A 19,188-nucleotide genomic window follows, 5' to 3' on the forward strand; every position below is an offset into this window, starting at 1 on the left:
CTCTGTTAGTGCCTCCTCAGCACCTGACTGTGCTGGGGGCTGGGCTCGGAGGGCAGCTCCAGCCACGCCAGCCTCAGTCCCAGTCCCAGCCTGGGCACCTCCCAGAGGGCAGCCTGGGGTGAGTGTAAGTCACACCCCGAGGACCAAAGGTAACATTCAGACAAGGTTGGACTCCATCATGATGCAATAGGAAACGTTCCATCACAGACTAAATAAATCAATTCATGTAAACAGGAGGGCATTCATTGACACCTTTAGGCAATGGAGGGAACTGGAAATTCTGATGGTAAAAGATTGACAATAGTGATGTCATTGGATTAGTATCCCCTCTTAATCTTCTAGAGGTCCTTAAGGACACACTCCTGCTGCAGGTAGAGAATACTGCATTGGCTTGAGCAGGGTGCAGAGCGGGAGGTTGAGGGATGCATAGCACACACTGAAAGAGAAACACTGTTACACCACTGACAGACATTTTCTGATAGACTTACTAGTGCTGAGCCTGCATACCAACAAAAGAGTGATGGGGGTGATTAAACAATCTGAGAGATAAGATGAAAGTGCAATGTACATCAGACCCTTCTGTGCCTGGACATCAACTTTCTACTCTCTGTAACCTTGTCAGTCATACAGGGTTGGACTGCAGTGCTTCAGCTGAGTAAAGACATACTCTGTCTGCCACCTAGTGGATAAATGCCTAATGACAGTCCTGGACAGCACATTTCATCAACGCTTTCTTGTTGTAGTGTCAGACCTGCTGACGTTTTTGTGTAGTGATTAAACATCATATGCTGTCATCACAGGCATACAGTTCTGTCACAGGCTTTCAAAATGTCATGGCAGTTTAACAGCCCCTGTATTACTTCTAAAGTCATATAACCTGATGAAGCAATCATATGAAGCATGATGCAGTTATGACAGGGAGAAAAGGAGCCAGACACAAGCACTAAGTTTTCTGTTTTATTTAAGGTTTGTTTTTCCAGACCTGCAGAGGACAATTTAATTCCATTAAGCTCCTCAATTTGTTTTCTCAGCATCATGTTAAAACCCATTTTACAACTTTGTTGGCTTTCCTGGATGAGTTCATTTATCTGGTGAATACTGTTAAATTGGGGAGAGGAGGAGAGAAAGAGGGAGAGAAAGTGAGAAGAAAGAGAGAGAGGGGAAGAGTGAGAAAGTGAGAAAGAGAAAGAATGAGGGTGAGAGAATGAGGGTGAGAGAGCAAAAAAAAAAAAGATGGTGTGGGAGAGAGCGAGTGAGAGAAAGAAAGATGGTGAGAGAGAGCAAAAGAATGAGTGTGAGTGAGAAAGAAATAGAGGGTGAGAGAGTGCACACAGTTCATAGAGTTTAAGACTTCAAAAGAAAAGAGGCTGTGGTAGGAGGTCATTCTCAAAGCCCAAAGTCAGAGCTCCTCCAATTGCTAGTACAGTAGTTTGTAGTTGTCTTGCAGCACCTTCCTTCCCGACACACTTGTACAGTTTCTGATATTACGTACATTATTTCAATTAGCATTTCTACAGGTGCATATTTTCAGGTATTATGACACTATTTCCCTTCCCATCGCTCAAGCGCCTCTCATCAATTCATATAAGGCCTCGTATCACCCTCAACCCTGTCGTAATTTCTGTTGTCTTCTGGTGGCTCTCTCCTGACAAGGGTTGGCTACGGAAGGTGCCACACAGTGGCACTGTGAGTATCGTAGCAGCCCCTTTGCTCAGGATGTTCCATCGATCCCAACACTTATTGTTCTAGCCCTGGCCCCCCCCCCAGTTAGGCAGTGCTCCACCCTCTGATACAGAGGTTCAACAGAATCTTCCCTCCACAGGATGGGGCACTCTGACCCCTCCACCAAAGGGAACGTGGGCTTATGACCCCTCAGACGGATCATTGTGTCCCTGCCTAACAGGGAGCCCATGCATAGCCTGTGCCCTCAACTCCCCCATATCATCTATACTATCTCTGCATTCATTTCTGTGATTTGATGCAATTACAGAAAGCAAAGTCCCCCAACCTCCACCTCACCTTAACCATAAGGGACTTTGCTGCAAGGGTTATAACCGTTTCACAGTCTCCTGTGACAGTGGGGAGGATGAGGGTCTTTGGGCAACAGCTTTAAGAGCAGATTCACTTGTTCACTTCATTCTTCAGAGTAATCATGACTTTGCTTTCATACTTGCACGTTTTCATACTTAATCATTAGTTACTTAAGTACTCACATTAGGCAAACTTTTGCATTTGGAGTTACCTCTGTGTCGACACTTTAAACACTGCTCCTACTCTCTGTGCTCCTCTAGATCATATATGCGACCCCAACTAAAGCTCACAGCAGCCTGATGTCTGATCCCAAACACTTCAACCTACTACTGGAGCTCAGAGGGGTCTAAGGAGTTGTGTGTTGGTAGCAGACAAAGGGTACCGGTAATTCTTGTGCCACAAAAAAACAAACAAACAAATATGCCTTTTAGAATAGACAAAAGAAAGAAGGAGGAAGAAAAAGAAGAAAGCGTGTTGTTATTTAGTTAATCATTTCATAATCTGCAGATTGGTGTGTATTGCGTTGGAAGGGGTTTTTTTTGGGAGGGGGGGGGGGGGGGTGAATGTTGCTGTAGTCTGTCTTTAGTGGCGGTCCACGGCGGCGCTCTGTAGCAGCTCTGTGGCTGGCTGGCCTGGGGGTCTGAAGGCTGTCTGGAAGCCTGGGGGAGGGGAGTGGAACTGGCTGGCAGGGTTGGCTGTGGGAGTGGGCAGGTAGGGCGCCCAGCCTGCTCTGTGGAGGGGGAGGTGTGCGTCCAGGAGGCCGCTGTGAAGGGGCTGCTGGGGGGTGCTGGGGAGCGTGGTGCTGGGGGGGCCGTCCATCTCTGTGAGCGCCTGCAGGGACTTGAGCCAGTGTGGCGGGTTGTCATCCTGGAGACAGTCTAAACTGTTGCCAGCAGTGGCTGGGATGCCTGGGGGGGAGGGGAGAGAGAGAGGAGCTGGGTGAGTGGCTACCTCATTATCAAATTTCAGCACACTCAGGACTGTCTGACTACACCATCAACACCTTTATCATTCAATAACAATATTTTTTCATTGGGTTTTACCTGTGAACAGGGTTGTACCTGTGATGATGGCGGGGTCCATCCAACTGGTCGTCCCGTCCCAACTGAGACTGTGTGAGATGCCAGCTGGCCCCCCCGGACCCCCGATGTGGTTAGGACCCCCGATGTGGTTAGGCCCCCCGATGTGATTAGGCCCCCCGATGTGATTAGGCCCCCCGATGTGATTAGGCCCCCCGATGTGATTAACACTGGAGGAGGATGAGGAGGATGAAGAGGAGGAGGAGTTTGGAAGTCCACCAAAGTTGATGTTGATGTTAGGCAAGAGAGCTCTCAAGCCGTCCTGCCACTCCTTCACATTTAAGCCGTCTATAGAGCTGCTGTTTTCTGTAGGGAGAAAAGAAAGAAATTCTTTTGTGTCTTGAAAAGTTGGACTTCTCCATCTTGTGGCCAAACACAGAATTGCAATCATTTGTTTCCTGCAAGGTCAATAAACATGGTCAAAACAAGCAAAATGACCTTCACTTTCCCAATCCATAGGTTTTGACATGTTGTCTGGTAAAAATAAGTTGTTATGGTAATACTGACTTGATTGTTTAATCATAGCTTTAATCTGTTATAAACACGACTTGACACTCCATAGAAGTTGGACCCATGGAGCCTACTCTACCTGAAATGGGAATCCCTCCCAGCCCTGTGCTGTGCTGAGGAGGCATGCTCAAGTCCAGGAAGTTGCTGTGCGAGGCTGCATTGGCCGAGTGGTTCAAGTGTGTGAGGTTATTGCGTGTGGGGACGCCCATCCATGGGTGGCGGGCAGCCTGGCTGCTCTGGTGGCTCTGGCTGCCAGGGAAGCTGAAGGAGCTGTAGATGGCCCTGTGGTGGAGCTGGGAGAGGCGCGGGGGACCGCTGGGGAAGTGGTGGGGAGCGTTGGGCGGCAACAGGCTGTGGGCGCCGTGATTGTGCGGCCCCCCAAACCCGTGGAAGGGTCCGGGGGACAGAGGGCTCTGGTCCTGCACGGAGAGTTCCTTCTCTATCAGGTCGGCAAGGGCCTTCCTGGTGACGTCAAAGGGGTCAAAGCCCAGGTCATCGTCCTGCTGCTGCTTGGTGGAGGAGCCGAAGCCGAAGGCTGCCTGCCAATCTGTGGAGGAGGACACTGGTATTGTGTCTGAGGGTAAGAAAGCAGGGTAAATCTTGGTTAGTTTCCAACACAGTGGAGCTGCAGCTGCATTGCTTTTGTTCCATGCCTAGTTTGTTTCTTTTACAGAATTCACCAATCCATATCAAAGTCAGCTCCTCTTGTGAGCAAAGACCCACCTGATGCGAAGAGGCTCTGTGGTTCGGGGGCCATGGGCCAGTCGGAGCTGCTGCGGGGGGAGCTTGGAAAGGGGGGCAGGCCAGCGGGCATGGGGTTGGGGTGCCTGAAGTTACTGTTGTCTGAGAAAAGCGACTGAGACTCTGCAGCCGCGCCCTCGAAAGGCGACCGGGCTGTGAGGTCTGACACGCTGATGGGGACCACCAGGCTGGGCTTAGTTAGACCCGGAGGAGGGGAGGGGGAGTCACTGGTGGGCATCTGTACCAGGGGGAGAGAGGAATGAGAGGAGACATTTGGAAGAATCTAGAAGACCTACAGATTCAAATGCATATTTACTTACATAATAGCTGATGGGTAGAGGTTCCTTTACCTGTTGTAAAGTCTCTCCATTCACCATACTTATTGATTCTGGAGGTTTGTCGCTTGGACTAGAAGGAGAAAGAAACAGACTAACATCAGACCAAGAAGCTCATACCTCTGCCCACATCTTTTGTGGGACATTTTAGACTAATTTGGCCAGTGTACGACTGTATTACCTATTACTGTCACAGTTGGAGGAGAAGGGGGACAGGGCGGCCCCCTGGCAAGGCCCAAGGTCTGCGTCCAGCCCGTCTGAGGTCATGACCTCTGGGTCCAAACAGCAGTCTAGCAGCGGAGGGGACTTGCGGTCCTCTGACAGCCCATTGGCCATTTTGCCATACCCGGATAGTGTCGGCCACCCGTCTTTGTTGCCATTGTTGGGTCTGTGGTGAGAAATAGTCAAACATAAGTCATCATTGAATACTGGGATGCTGTGTAGAAGAGAAACAGAGGGAGGAGCTATGGGAGAACAAAAGTACCTTTGTGTAGAGTTGGATTTGCTCTTTGACTTCTCCCCGCCACATGTCGGGGTTTGTAAAAAGCTGGGGTTCATTTTATAGAGGTCCTGGAGTAATTTCTGCTCATATTCTTGGTGTTTCCCAGCCTGAACACAAATGTTATGACATTAAGTAATTATATCTGTGAATAGTACAAATAAAAGGAAGAACCTTGATAATAAATCAGCTACACTTCATATCTGTGACCTCTACTCACCCACCAAGAATCATACACAAGGGAATGAAGAGTTTACCTGCATCTCCTCTTTTGTAAAGCTAGCTGCTTCATCCCCCAGCTCATGTAGATACATACAGTCTGGTTTGGGACATTGCATGCTTTTGAGGAAGTAACTGCAGTATTTTGTTGTGCCTAAAGAAGCCTGTGACGGAAAATATACGAAATGCATATTCAGTTTATCTACGACAAAAGTCATGTGGCAATGGAAAGCTTTCTTTTCAAAAAGAGACAATCACTATGAGATCATTTACTGTGGGTTAAGACTCACCTTGAGTGTTCTACCGTCAACAACCACATTGTTCACACATTGTATTGCTCTTAGGGCGTCTTCAGAGCGGATGTAAGTGACATAGGCACTGGCACTAGGGCCCTGTTGATCCCAAAAAATATAATCAGAAAGCAAAGAATAAGTCATATGAAATACACACCTAGTTGTTGACTAGATGTATTATCTTTGTCACAATCATATGACTTACATTATAGGTAAACAGGCAACTCTCCTGTCAATATGAATCCCACTTCTTACCTGTGAACCTGCATATGATGTGCTGTTGTTGATAACCACCTTATGGATTTTCCCAAACTTCCCAAAATACTCTGGCCTCTTTAGGACCTGAATGAGAGACAGAGACAAGGAGTGAGATGATTATATTTATATTGTAAATTTGCAAAAAAGAAAATGGGGTAAACAAATATAATGTTTTATGTAGGTTTACTAAATGTGAGCCAACAGCCCAAAGACACAAACATTGGTGAAGATACACCAGCATCGAGGCCAGTTAGGACACAATCCATTCTAAATCATATAGAGCAAGTTCAATTTAAATTACCACTTAAAACACTTAATAATAATAGGCCCTATGCAACTCTACTTCATGATTGGAACACATCAGAGGGGTGGGGCCAGAAGACTTCACACATGTTAAAATGATTTCCTATTAAAGTGCTAAATGCTTTTGATCTTCACAGCCAAAGCTATTGACCAATTCACGTAGCCTAATAGTAAGCAAACATCAAAATAACAGTGAAAAAACAACCAGCCCACAGCCAATGCTAAAATACAAATACAAAAGGAAAGAGAAGCGATTAATACAACATATATGGTTGATGTGGACTCACCTCTGGGTCAGCGAGCCTTTGAGAGAGCCCAACCACAAACACCAGGTTTCTCTGCACCACCCTCACACTGGCCAAGTGCTTCCGGTTCTCTGTCACCTTCTGCTTCTTCTCATTCTGCTTCTGCTTCTTCTCGTTCTTTATCCTCTGGATCTCCTCCTGTGACAGGGGCTTGTACACCGCAGGGTCCTCTGGGTACGGCTGCATCGCACAGGGAAAACACAGGTTAGTTCACCTGGGCATATTCTCACCTGTAGGGGACATGCACGGCCAATACACCTTTACTGACGTGTTAAAGCACCCTTCAGAATCAACATTTTCCATAGCACTATGCTGCTCTGGTGTCAGTTCAGTCTGCCCTCACCTTTCTGCAGGCGGGGCAGAGGCCATTCTCGTCTGTGCGGATGCGGTGCCAGCAGAAGCGACAGATCTGGTAGCCGCAGGTGCAGGGGAAGAAGTTGACGTCGTCAATCTCCAGCGGCTCCATGCACAGGGGGCACTCCATGGAGTCGTCCTTCATCTCAGGGCTGTGGGACATCCTATGGCACGACGAGGGTGGGCGTCACAGCTGGTCACGAGCTGAAGGTATGATAACCAACAGGCATGCTGATACTCAGTCAGAAAAGTCTACTGTGGTATTTGGAGTACATGAGTTGTACAATAACAAAAATGCTTCACCTTAAATCATCACTTAGGTAATCACTGATGGCTGTTACACATCTTCAAAACTTACAACTAGCCATGGGGACTTGGTCATCAGGTAGTTAAAATGTATGTCAGTTTGTTAATGGGATGTCTAGCCATGTGTAGTGATTGTTATGAGGGTCCACAATACCATCTATATATGTTAATCAAGTAAATTGGCAACAGCTTGTTGGAAAAACAAGCATAGCCTCCCACAAATGTAAACAGATGCTGTGTTTCTATGGCAGGTGAAGCAGGAGCGTGTCAACCATTGGTTGATCAATTGTATTATGATATGCCATTGCAAATCATTACACTAAAAAAAAAAAAAAACATCTAGATGGCAAGGTACGCTGGGGTTTATTGAGGATAAGCTCGCGCTCATCCACAATGCTAACTAGGCTAGCTACGTAGGTTCCAAATAGCACAGATAATACTGTCACTGACACACTGGCAAAGTAGCTAGCCAGCTGAGCTCACTGGCTCTATCTAGGCGTAACTAGTAAATAATATGCAATAACGTTGTGTACAACAATCAAACGACGTTGCTAAACTGTCTGACAAAAATTAGCACCAAATGTCAGCTGACATATTAGTAATATGCTGGCTAGCATGCTAGCTAGCTACAGTGGTTTGCAATGATTCTCTGATGTTAGCTCGCGGCATGACAGATGTTCTAGCAAGCCCACCGAAAAGCCGGTCAAGAGCTGATTACAATTCAAAATTACGTACTTGACATAAGACAATACCTGGAAAGGTATACGCTTAGAATATTGCGTTTACCGAGTACCGAAAGAGTGCATGACAGGCGCTGTCGCGTAAATGTGAAGTGACAGCTTGCTAACACAGTAACATTAGCATAGAACACGCTAACTTCAAAAGCTACTCGGCATTCGCGCAGCAGCAGTATCCACTTGCGGCCTATAAGCTAACGTTAGCTAGATCCCCGACACAGAAAACCATTGCATTGACATTCCCCTTCTCTTCACACAACTGAACTGGGCAAAGATGCAAAAAGATGGGATTGATGTGTTAACTGTACCAATATATGTAGCCTAGCTATACAGCCATGGAAATCCTATTATGTGTACATTAACATCAGTAACAGACAGTGAGCTAGCTACAATATTAGTTTGGGCTAGCTGGCTAGCTACTTACCCTGTCCGTATACAGGGATTTCAATCCAAGAGGGACAGTCACACCAAATTGGGCGGGGATTGCTAATGTCTCTGAAATGTCCAGATTTGTACAAATAGACACTTACAATTATGTTAGGGTTATTATTCCGCTATAATTCAGAAGGCTTTATAGATGTTTTGCCCCTTTCTTGCCTTAGTATCTGTAGAGACAGTTTACGCTCTAACCACCATCTTAGCTAGCATTAAAACAGGGAGGAGGGAATGGGACAAATATTCAGCAAACTGAGGTTGCGCAGTGGGCTATCAATAGGGCTTTGTGGGAGCTGCAGTTCTTTGTAATTGTTCATCCTTGATGCAGATGGAAAAGATACAGTAGTTTCAGATAGTGTGTTGTGCGTACAGAATAGATCTATGTATAAGTGTATCGTACAGATGAGTTGAGGAGATAAGAGTGGCAGTTACATACTTTATCAATACATAGTTTCCTTTGTGAAAGAAATTACAAGATTGTTGTCATAAATCAACGCTTTCTGAATAAGTACGCTACATGAATTGGTATAGTTTTAATTAATGAACTCTTGACAATTATGTACATAAGCATTTATGTTAATCAATTATCAAATATCAACCCCTTTACATAACACACAAGTTTACACCCTGCAGTCAAACACAAAGCTGACCAAAATGTATCAGTGGTTGGTTAAACAATTTTTATTTATTTTTTTTAAGTTATTTTGATGGCCATTCTTAAACTCTAATAAGGTAATGAACCCTGTCACTCCATCCACAGTAAGGTGGGTAGGAGCCAGGGTTGGGGGTGAACCTTATTTGGGTCAACAGAGTCCGCGGTAAGAGTAGGGGCGATGGGGTGTGGGGAGGCCAATGATAAGCGTGCTGCTAGGAGCCCCATCCGAACACAGCTGTGTGTATCTCGCCCCTGAAAGATCCCTGCCATGATCCCACCTGCAAGACTGAAGAGAAAGCAGGGATGAGTGCTGAGTGTGTGTGCGTGTGAGGGACGACGACAAGAGGAATGGCTGACAAAATGATGAATGGATGGAGGGAGTAGAATATTAAAGACCCCCTCCAAAGGGGTGAAAATGGTTGTGCGCACGTCGTACACCTTTAATCAGAATTTTCCAGGTAAGTCTACACTCTAATGCTGAAACTACACCAACACCGAAAACGAGAGCGTAGGCTCAATGCCTGAAAATAATTTCGGCTACACTTCATAATGGGAGCTATATTCTTGAAACCTCAACAGCTATCTGCAATTTACACTTTTTTTTATGTTTGCATGACATCAACAATTGTGTCAAGTCTTGACTGTTTTTCTTTTTTTAATACAAGCCTAAAATGCGATACCGAGCATTTCAATACGTGCAGGGCGATTTTTGCAATTCTCCTACTTAGTATTAGGATGATTAAGATTATTTGTGAATTTATGAACATTTAAATACGTTGCTTCAAGTGAGCCTCGCTTCGCAGACGTGTTGCTTTTGCAGGCAATCTAGCATGTCTCATAGATCACTGTGAGTTGTTAAACTGCTACTCACAGTACGGAGATGTTACGGTGCCGTGATGGTGTTGGTATAGTTTGGCCGTAATGAATATGCAAGCCAGTGCGGCAACGGCCCCCTATTCGTGGTCAGTAGAACAATGGTGAACAGCCACAGAGCAGCTCCAACAGCATTGATGTAGATAGAGTAGCTCTAACAGTGTTGATGTAGACTCAAATTAATAAACCTTCTCTCCTCTGTTATCCTGCCTGTTATTTATTTATTATTTTTTACATTTTAGCATTGTTAGAATTTTGAAATTACAAATAGACCGCCAACATACCGCCAAGTAACTAGAACGTTAATTTCCCCCAAGCCCAAGTCAGTCTCTCTACACTCATAGTAATGCCATTGAAACTGACATCAGAATCGTGAAAAACACGATTGTAAAAAAAAAACCATTGTAAAAAAAAAAGCTGAATACCGGGAAGGTTTGTTTTATGCGGTCCCGGACTGGAAGTGTCTCACTAATAGGCTTATTAAAAGACTTATTTAGGAGGACATAGGGAGATAGCTACCCTTTATAAAAAAAGAAGCAATTACCTCGATCAATAACTGATAATGACACCTAAAATTACAGTAAAATGGAGGATTGACAGGCAACTGTCATGGGGAGGAGGGAAAAGTGGTTTGTGAATGATGGGAGGGAAAGGATGTACAACTATTACAGTGAATATATTTACCTATCTCCTGCTCCTGAAACATTCACAGTTTCCTCCACGGTCACGGCCAGAGCAGGGTAGTGGACAGCGCAAAGTCGTCCCTTCTGAAAAAATGTTTACAACTTTCTAAGATATGCACACAATACATTGCTAACTTCATTGTTATGTTTTGTACATCATGCTGAGGGCTTAGAGCAGAGGTTCCCAAACGTTCTTGTTTTGCGACCCCAAATTGGCATAATACAAATTGACAACAATAATTTGATGTGATCCGAACAACTTGAATGCAGGCTATTAACAAATATTAATGATCGCCTAAAAGATGCTCTAATTGGTTGGATTTGAACCCAAAAAAACTGCAATATACTGTAGGCTACATGTGCAATACACAGTGTTTGTCTTCATACAAAATACAAATGCTTGTGTCTTATTTATAAAATGAAATAGGTTAGGTTAGATTTTCTCTGGGGATCCCAATTTGAAAACCAGGGACACCACACAAGTTTGGGAACTGCTGGCGTAGAGGTATCCCATACCCTCTTTTGTCTTCTATGCTGCAGACTGACTGATCCAGCGTCATGCTCCCCACACACCAGCACCCCCATGGCCCCGAGAGTCACCACCACACATTGCAGATGCTCCAGCAGGGGGCGAGAAAGAGCCAGTGCACAGCTCAGCACCTCCTCCACAGAGCTCGGTAGCACTGCCACCACAAGACAAGAGTCAAGACCACATCCTCATCATAAACGAAACCTGTCAAACCAACACTTCAAACTGTGTGCTGTGTGCATTATCCTGTATCAAATGGGATCTATAATGATCCTTCATAAAGCCTATGTCAAATTCATAAACCTCCCCAATCAGGTGGGGTTATGTGAATCTCGCCTTTCAAAAAGTGGGGTTAACTAACTACTAACTATCTTATAAGTGGCAACAGTTTTGCTGACTGTTATACCTGCAGGTATCAGGAGGCCCAATGTCTTGTTCATGGTGCACAGTTCTGCCAGGTTGGGGGAGGTGTAGGACAGGGCCTTCCAGCTTTCTGACAGAAAAGGCTTCGATGCCTTGTCAGAATCAGTTGGCTCGTACCACACTGAAACATATTTAAATGATATCTAAATATTTTATTCCAAAATGAATATTTAATTAATATCTTATATCTGTAATGCAAAATAAATATTTAAAACTTTAAAAAAAATTATACATTTAATTTAAATCTGAAATCTGGATTGAAATATTGAGCTCATAGACAAATATTTAAATTAAATATTAAATCTGGGGAAATTAAATTAAATGAAATATAGAATTTAAATAAAAATCTAACATTTACACTTTGCCAGGTGATATAATAAATCAGATCTAGATTTAAATTAAATATTTAATTTAATATCCTCAGATTTAATTTAGATTTTTGTCTATGAGCTAAATCTTTGTAATTCAGATTTAAGATAAAATGAAATATATAATATGTACTTAGATATTTATTTTTGCAATACACAAATACTGCTAAATATTTTGTAATCAAATATTAAGGTATAATTGAAATATTAAATTTTTTGTTAAATATTTCATTATTTTGAAACACAGATCTAAGATTAGAATACAATGTTAACATTATCTGCTTAATCTGATTTATAAACTAAATGTGGTTACAAAGTTTAATTATTTAATGTTTTAAGATTTTGAAATATCTTTTTTATATACATATGGATTACACATTTTTACCAGATTTAATTGATAAATCTGAGTCAAAAGGAGAAGTTAATACATATTTGATTGAAATCTTAATCTAAATAGTTAATCTATAATTTAATGACTAAATACATATTTAATGTACTGTATTGTTCAACTTTACAAACCCCATAGTATGTAACACAAGTTAGTGACATCACATAGACATGTACTGTACTGTTGGTGAAAACGGTAAATAATCACTATCGATAATGAATATCAAAGCAGTGGGCTCTCCATACTACACCTGGGACTGCATGTTTCTTGGCAATGGAGCAAACGTAGTCAATAGTGGAAGTGGGAATGTTGCCATCAAGACACACAAGGGCGGCTGATGACAGCTGCTCCTCAAACTTCGACACCTGTATGAAGACATTTACTACAGTTATTTGCTCTGTACTATTTGTTGAATTCTCAGTTGTTTTTGAAAAATACCTGTAGACCTGATGTCAACATAATCAGACTCTTCTCAGTTTAACTAATTAATGTGGACTGAGTACCTGCTTCCATAATACTCACATACTGATCTGTGATTTGCTGGTGGATATCCATGTCACCCAATCCAAGACTCAACTCCCCACTCTCAGTGATCACAGCACAGTAAGTAGCAGTTCTTTGATCCTGAAGCCTAGCCACGCCACTTGTATTCTTCGGAAAACCAAAAGCAGCAACATTTTCATCCCAAAATACTATGGGAGAGCGGCTCTGCTTTGCACTCAGTGACAATTATGATTTGTTTCCACTAATAAATTCCCCACATACACGTACACATACCATGTGCTTACAGAAGTTAAGGACAGCATCACTGTGAGAGTCAGTTCCAATGGCAGAGATGAAAAGGGGTCTTTGGCCCATTCGACTAAGAGAGTCTGGTGTAAAAATATCACAAGAGGACTCAACATGAAACCTTTCACTCGATCAAACATTTTGATACAACTTTTTCGCTATGCAGAAGCTTTGCAGAAATTATGAAATAACAACTCACCAGCAATGTTTCTTCCCACACCACCAAATGACTGGCAGACACTTCCTGGGTTAGTCTGTCCAAACTGCAAAATATGTTTTATTCATAAGAACACACTGACATAATCTGAATAACGAAGACATAGATGCTTAACCTTAAGATGAGCTTGAACGTACCAGTAGCTTCTCTGTTTTCCCTTTAGCAATAAAATCCACATTCACACCTCCAATAACAACCTGTGACAAAAAAGCATCACTACAATTCAATAGCCAACATGCCACATAGGCTATTGTGAAACTAGGTTGATTTAAATTAGGGTCTTCTAGGGCATATTGTGCATGATAAGACAGAACTGCATTTGATTATGAACATATGATTACTCACAATGTTTGACTGAGAGTCTGAATCTTTCTCTCTCTTCATACTTTGTGGAGTGTGAAATGTCCTCTTTTTCTTCATTTGTTCAGACAGCACACAGGCTATCTGACTGCCTACTTTGGCATTGTTGTGTATGAGGGCTATGTCTTTGAGCATTACAGGTTAAGGGACCTAAATGCAATATAATGTAGTTACATAAAAAATAGAAGATTATATAATATCAGTTCATTCGCAAAGAACATCTCTAATAAATGTTCTGTTACATGTCATACTTTGTGCATATTGCTCTGTTATTCTGAAACACATATATGACACTGTCTGATTCAGAGAGTTTGATATGATCTTCTACTGTAACATTGTTTCTCACAGTCTTGTCTTAGAAGGATACTAGCCTGGAGGGACTTTCCTTGGGTAAGCTCATTGACCTTTTGAAGAATGAAGGGAGTCACATCTCTTCCTCTGATACATCTAGCACTAAGGAAACCAGTGGAGAAAAAAAGCTTCTGGTGATTGTGGTGTCATGAGAAAATGGCAAGTTTCACTATGCCAGTTGTGACCACAAACACATTTCCTCTGATGTCAGACATCCCTGCTATCTTGAGAGCAGGAAATAGTTCACAAAAACACCGTCAGCACAGACCATGACAAAAAGACCAAGTTCTCATGCTAGGCCTAGTACAGTGTTTCCTCACCTGGCCTCTGCTACTGCTGTATGTATAGCCTCCTCTATCTGCTGCCCGGCTGCAGCATGCTCCTCTGGGATTGGCACTGCCAACAGTAGGCCACTCTGCAGACCCAGGGAGAGAGTGCCCGCTGTAGGTCACAAGTGAGGGAAAGTTGTAGCTGTGTGTCATGCCTAGTGCTTGCAAGTTAACAATGCTTGTATGGGCTCACTTTATTCCATGTCTTCTTACCAATTAGGTCTGCAGCCTCTGCAGCATTGCAGACATGGTAAGGAGAGCTAAATCCACTTTGTGGAGAGAAGAACGCGGGGAAATTCCTGGAGGTCCCATAGGTGGCCACACAAACACCCTGTGTTTCCTGTAAAAGTGTAAATGCTTATTTACTAAGCGATCTGAGGGTACTAGAAATGTTGTAGACAGTATGTTGATTTGCAACTAATATGGCATTTGACAGATCACTAATTACATGGGTTTTCTCATATTCACACTCCAATTGAGCAAAAGAAAAATCTGTGCATTTAAAAATCCACTTAGAACCACTAACCAGGAACTCCAGGGTGCGGCCAATGTCCAGGATGGACTTCACCCCAGCGGAGACCACAGCAATGGGAGTCCTGCCAAGCTCTGTGAGATCTGCACTGACATCCAGACCTGAGAAGATGGCAATTACTTTATACTGGACATACCCATCATTATATAGGAGCACTTGTGGAAAACGTACTATTCTCTCCATCTCGGTGTACTCCTCCAATGCCCCCAGTGACAAAAACATGGATGCCAGCCCTGTGTGCTGCAATCATGGTGCCTGACACAGTAGTGCCTCCACAGAGACCCTGGAGAAGCAATTACAAAACATACACACAATAGACAGGAGACATGCATTTACACATACAAAAACTCTGGCATTCCATACTATGCCAATAGTTTACAGTTGAATTGTGTTCAGTTGTGTGTCCCATCCTTGGCAGATGTCTCACCTTGCTGATGGCATAGGGCAAGTCTCGCCTGGAGACTTTGAGTGAGGTCTTACTACGGGCCAGATAGTCTAATTCCTTGGATGACAAGCCTACGTGAACTCTCCCTTGAAGCACTCCAACAGTGGCAGGAATGGCCCCTTCAGCCCTCACAATGGCCTCCACCTCTTTAGCTGTGCTGCATGAGGCAAAACAGTGGCTGTTCAAGTGACAAATGAATAACGGTAACCAGTATGGATGAAATAAAACCTAAAATGCTGAAAGTGTATTGTGACGAACAGCATGCTGAATACTTTTTATAATATTAGGAACTCTGTATCTCCTACATCTCTTTTCTGTTTGATTTGAAATTCAGTGTGGACTGACAGGATATGACATTTGTAGAAAGACTTGAAATACCAACATGTTTGTCATAAACAGTGATGCAGTCGTCCTTGTGATAAACTTTGTATTTGTCAGGCCTCAAGTACCTCAGGTTGTGTGGATAGGGCATGCCATGGGTGATAATGGTGCTCTCTAGCGCCACCACTGGTCTGTTTCCTGCTATTGCCTTGGATACTGATGGGTGGACAATCAAGAGACCATCTAGGAAAATATAGAAATGTTGAGGCTATGATAACTGAGGAAAAAAGCTGAAAGAAATGTAAATTATGTGTGGGGGTTGTTTAAAGCTGTGTTTTCAACAAGGTATTCTGTAAGTATATATAGAGGAGTCGATGACAACCATTTTTGCAGAATCTGTTCTGAAATGTTGAAATGCCACGTCTCAGGAGTTGTGCAGAAACTCTCAGCATTCTCAATTCAGAATCTCCTAGGGAAACACTGATAGAAAAATATGCAGTACAGACTCCAAGATATAGATACGTACATATAAATGACCAGAATGTAATCAAAACAGAATCACAGGAAGTTACCTTAATTTCAGGTTGGAAAAACAAGACCTTTCCGCCTTGGATCCTCAGCTGCAGTGAGCACTCCGTCACTACAAGGCACACATCCAATTCAGCCATTGAATAGTTTTTTCATGCTCCAGTTAGTTGGGACAAACCTATTGGGGTGCCTCAGAAGTCTCTACTGAAATACCAGCGCTGTTTCCAACATTATGAAAGTTATTATTCTCTTTCTAATCCCATTACACTCAAGAGATGATCAAAGACCCTTCTCAAGATAGCATTTTAAAGTCCATGATTTAATTGTTGACAGTCATTCTTCAGACATTCATTATACAGTAAACAGTACACAGTGAAGGTAGCGCGACATCACAGTTAACAGTGTAACTTTAACAGACCCTTTCATTCCAAAGCAATCACAGCAATTCACATTGTATTAAGTGAAATGGCTGAACAGGCTGTTAACAGGCTGAACAGCAGTTAAACCACAATACATACAGTAGCAACATGCCTCTGGCAACATAAAGTACTGTTGTACAATAGCATAAAACATTCTGGGAGAACAGTCAACAATTGACATACCAATTCTGCATGCTCTCTAAGTTAGCACAATCAAGACATTGCACATTTCAATAACTCAGATCTGCTCACAATCAAAGAAAGCTTGTCTCCACTAACGCTGCTCTTAGTCCTTACCTTCTCCAGCCTTACAAATGGATGAAACTTTGCACACAGGAGTGAACTTTGACCCTTTGACCCTTTGACCCTGTTTGCTTAACCATAGCCTTTATTTACTGATAGATTCTCCACTCTGACTGAGTTTGCGCAAGTGGAAATTAACATTGTGACATAACATTACCATACCATACATTTTGAAAAGTAAAACCAAAAAATAAAAGCATGCTTATTTATCACCATCACCATATTGGAATTGTGGACTGTATGATAATATCATCTTCCAATAATATGGAATGTATGCCTGGCTATAGATTAATTTATCTGATGGACCTGTATTGTAATTCATTCATAATTTTACTGTACATAATTTTAATGCATTCAATGTATGTGTTTCTAAATATAAGCCCTCTATCTTGAATAGAAAATTGTTAAAAATGTTTAAAAGTTTCTCATAAAGAATTGCCATTAAGAAGGTTTTTTAATTCAATGTGAAGGCTTTTGACAATTTATTGATATTGGGTTGAAACAATCATATTGTGTTTTATATATAACGTTTAGATATGTGATGTAATGTCACACCACAAACAATTTTGCATAAGAATGTCATATCAGAAATGTAATATTTTGCTCAGGCTGGAAAGGGTTACATTTTTAGAGCAGCTTCCCCAACACTGATGAGAGCACTAAGGCTCTATGAGCTGTGTTGTACTGCAGGTGGGTTTGAGAGAAGTGACCTTGGTCTGTCAGACTCCATGATCTCTTCCCTCCACAACTCATATCTGGCCCTTACAGTTTTCCCTTCTTCTGCTACATGTGCATCACAACAAAAACCTGTTGGAAAGCAGTGCACAGATGTTTGTAGGTTCTGTGATTGAGCCATTTCATAATGTGGAGCCCCATCATGGATTTCCTCTTGGTATATCTCTGTTGATCCTGAGAAGTTCTGTAGATTATGTGTTCCACTGTTTTTAAAACGCAATGGATGGATGCAACCTCCCACGTCAAAGGATCCATCTTGCCCAGCTGGATGAGAAACATGACCCTGTGTGTGCTCAACAAGAATGAGGGCATGGGATTCATTTAAGGTGGGGCCTTTATCTATCTGCCGTCTATCTGCCGTGTGAAGGGTTGCGGAGTAGACAATGTGATCACTCTCCAGTGTGACGTCATTGATGAGTGTAGGAGGTCCGTCTATGCTCTCTGGTACACACTGAGGAATGGTGTTCTCTGCAGTTTCTCCCATAACATGAACCTCCATGGAGGGTTCTTCCACCTCTCCCTCTGAGTCCTCCACTAGTTCATTTTCAAACCATTCTGGATTCTCCAGCTGATAAGCATGGAAAGCCTCGATGGCGTCCCTCAGGGCTCTCCCTGAAGGACAATGAAAATACTCATCCACTCCAATGCCTTCAATGTGGTTCACCCTGCCTGGTTCATGCTTCTCCTGGTCCAGGATCCGAAAAAAGAGCTCCTCGAAGTCCTTCATCAGCTTATATTTCACTGTGATGTTGAACGGCGAGGGAACGTCCTCCTCAGAACACACATCCTCAAAGTACCCCAGCATGTACTTCTGGAAAGACACCGAGCGCACAAAGTGGGGGACCATGAGGCTGAGGGCTGGGGTGAGCATGTCCCCCATGGGTGAGCAGACGTCCTCTCTCAGGGTGACCCGCTCTCCGCCACACATGGCTCTCCATTTGGCCCGCACCCCCAGCGAGCACAGAATTAATATCTTGTCAGAGGATCTATCAATCTGCTCTCTCTGCCAGTCCAGCCACTGAACACTGCCCACTACACCCAGCCGGGCCCAGTCTAGCAAATCCAGAATAACCTCGGTACCACATTTAGCCATCAGGAAGGCACAGAGCTTGAGCACGATGTCTCTGTACAGAGGATGGTCCTGAGAGTAGATGATGAGAACTTTTTTTCTCTCCTTAACTTGAGCACCCTCCAATTTGACTTTGGGAACATTAGAGAAATTGTTTGTGGGATCTAGAAGGGAGACAGAAGAGTTAAATTGAATGTAGTAACTGAAAAATGTCACATACTGTATGAGTATAATATGTGTCATGATGAGGCGTGGAGGAAGTGTTTTGTAATCTCTTTAGCCAAGCATATATATATATATATATATATTTTTTTTTACATTATTCTGCAGTTAACACACACCTTTATGGGGTGCTTTGTGCAGCAAAAAAGCTAGGAAACCACCAAGTACAACCAGCCCCAATATTGCCTTTATTGTCAAAACTCTTCCATGAGTGTTTGGATTGTCTGAAATGAAATATGCCATG

At 43.0% G+C, this 19,188-nt stretch overlaps 3 protein-coding genes across 8 annotated transcripts; all 3 read right to left on the minus strand.

Moving 5' to 3' along the window:
- Positions 1 to 944: 944 nt before the first annotated feature.
- On the minus strand, positions 945 to 8,616 carry cnot4a (CCR4-NOT transcription complex, subunit 4a). Of its 6 annotated transcripts, none has more exons than XM_083666283.1 (13): positions 8,501 to 8,616; positions 6,917 to 7,091; positions 6,556 to 6,753; positions 5,963 to 6,049; positions 5,705 to 5,806; positions 5,453 to 5,578; positions 5,181 to 5,305; positions 4,878 to 5,084; positions 4,682 to 4,769; positions 4,344 to 4,599; positions 3,700 to 4,194; positions 3,075 to 3,416; positions 945 to 2,939 (listed from the first exon to the last, which is right to left on the minus strand). In XM_083666283.1, the coding sequence occupies exons 2-13, from the start codon at positions 7,088 to 7,090 to the stop codon at positions 2,614 to 2,616; spliced, it is 2,526 nt and encodes an 841-aa protein (XP_083522409.1). In that variant the 5' UTR covers position 7,091; positions 8,501 to 8,616; the 3' UTR covers positions 945 to 2,613. The 6 variants fall into 6 exon arrangements, with proteins under 6 accessions (XP_083522409.1, XP_083522408.1, XP_083522412.1 ...); XM_083666282.1 differs by having other exon boundaries at positions 6,917 to 7,131; positions 8,501 to 8,605; XM_083666286.1 differs by having other exon boundaries at positions 3,093 to 3,416; positions 4,712 to 4,769; positions 6,917 to 7,131; positions 8,395 to 8,605.
- A 534-nt stretch (positions 8,617 to 9,150) lies between these two features.
- On the minus strand, positions 9,151 to 16,336 carry LOC310802214 (uncharacterized protein; the record flags this gene model as incomplete). Its single annotated transcript, XM_083666506.1, has 18 exons — positions 9,151 to 9,346; positions 10,618 to 10,700; positions 11,133 to 11,299; positions 11,552 to 11,689; positions 12,575 to 12,689; positions 12,847 to 12,975; positions 13,102 to 13,196; positions 13,313 to 13,376; positions 13,468 to 13,527; positions 13,676 to 13,815; positions 14,058 to 14,143; positions 14,362 to 14,482; positions 14,584 to 14,710; positions 14,897 to 15,003; positions 15,074 to 15,185; positions 15,330 to 15,504; positions 15,797 to 15,936; positions 16,241 to 16,336. 18 exons carry the CDS (start codon positions 16,334 to 16,336, stop codon positions 9,151 to 9,153), a joined length of 2,151 nt encoding a protein of 716 aa, XP_083522632.1.
- Positions 16,337 to 16,584: 248 nt separating this feature from the next.
- Positions 16,585 to 19,188, minus strand: LOC310801715 (interleukin-17 receptor A). The gene is made up of 2 exons (XM_083665804.1): positions 19,064 to 19,188; positions 16,585 to 18,886 (listed from the first exon to the last, which is right to left on the minus strand). The coding sequence occupies exons 1-2, from the start codon at positions 19,185 to 19,187 to the stop codon at positions 17,586 to 17,588; spliced, it is 1,425 nt and encodes a 474-aa protein (XP_083521930.1). The 5' UTR covers position 19,188; the 3' UTR covers positions 16,585 to 17,585.

The sequence above is a fragment of the Argentina silus genome (assembly GCF_951799395.1).
Source record: "Argentina silus genome assembly, chromosome: 3".
NCBI classification, from domain to species: Eukaryota; Metazoa; Chordata; class Actinopteri; order Argentiniformes; family Argentinidae; genus Argentina; species Argentina silus.

Coding starts and splice junctions, on each gene's coding strand:
- LOC310801715 (XM_083665804.1), bottom strand. CDS start 19,187: ATGGCATATTTCATTTCAGACAATCCAAACACTCATGGAAGAGTTTTG. Junction 18,887..19,063: donor GCACAAAGCACCCCATAAAG/GTGTGTGTTAAC, acceptor TCTCCCTTCTAG/ATCCCACAAACAATTTCTCT.
- cnot4a (XM_083666283.1), bottom strand. CDS start 7,090: ATGTCCCACAGCCCTGAGATGAAGGACGACTCCATGGAGTGCCCCCTG. Junction 4,600..4,681: donor CTCTACCCATCAGCTATTAT/GTAAGTAAATAT, acceptor CCCCTGGTACAG/ATGCCCACCAGTGACTCCCC. Junction 4,195..4,343: donor ACAGAGCCTCTTCGCATCAG/GTGGGTCTTTGC, acceptor TCTTACCCTCAG/ACACAATACCAGTGTCCTCC.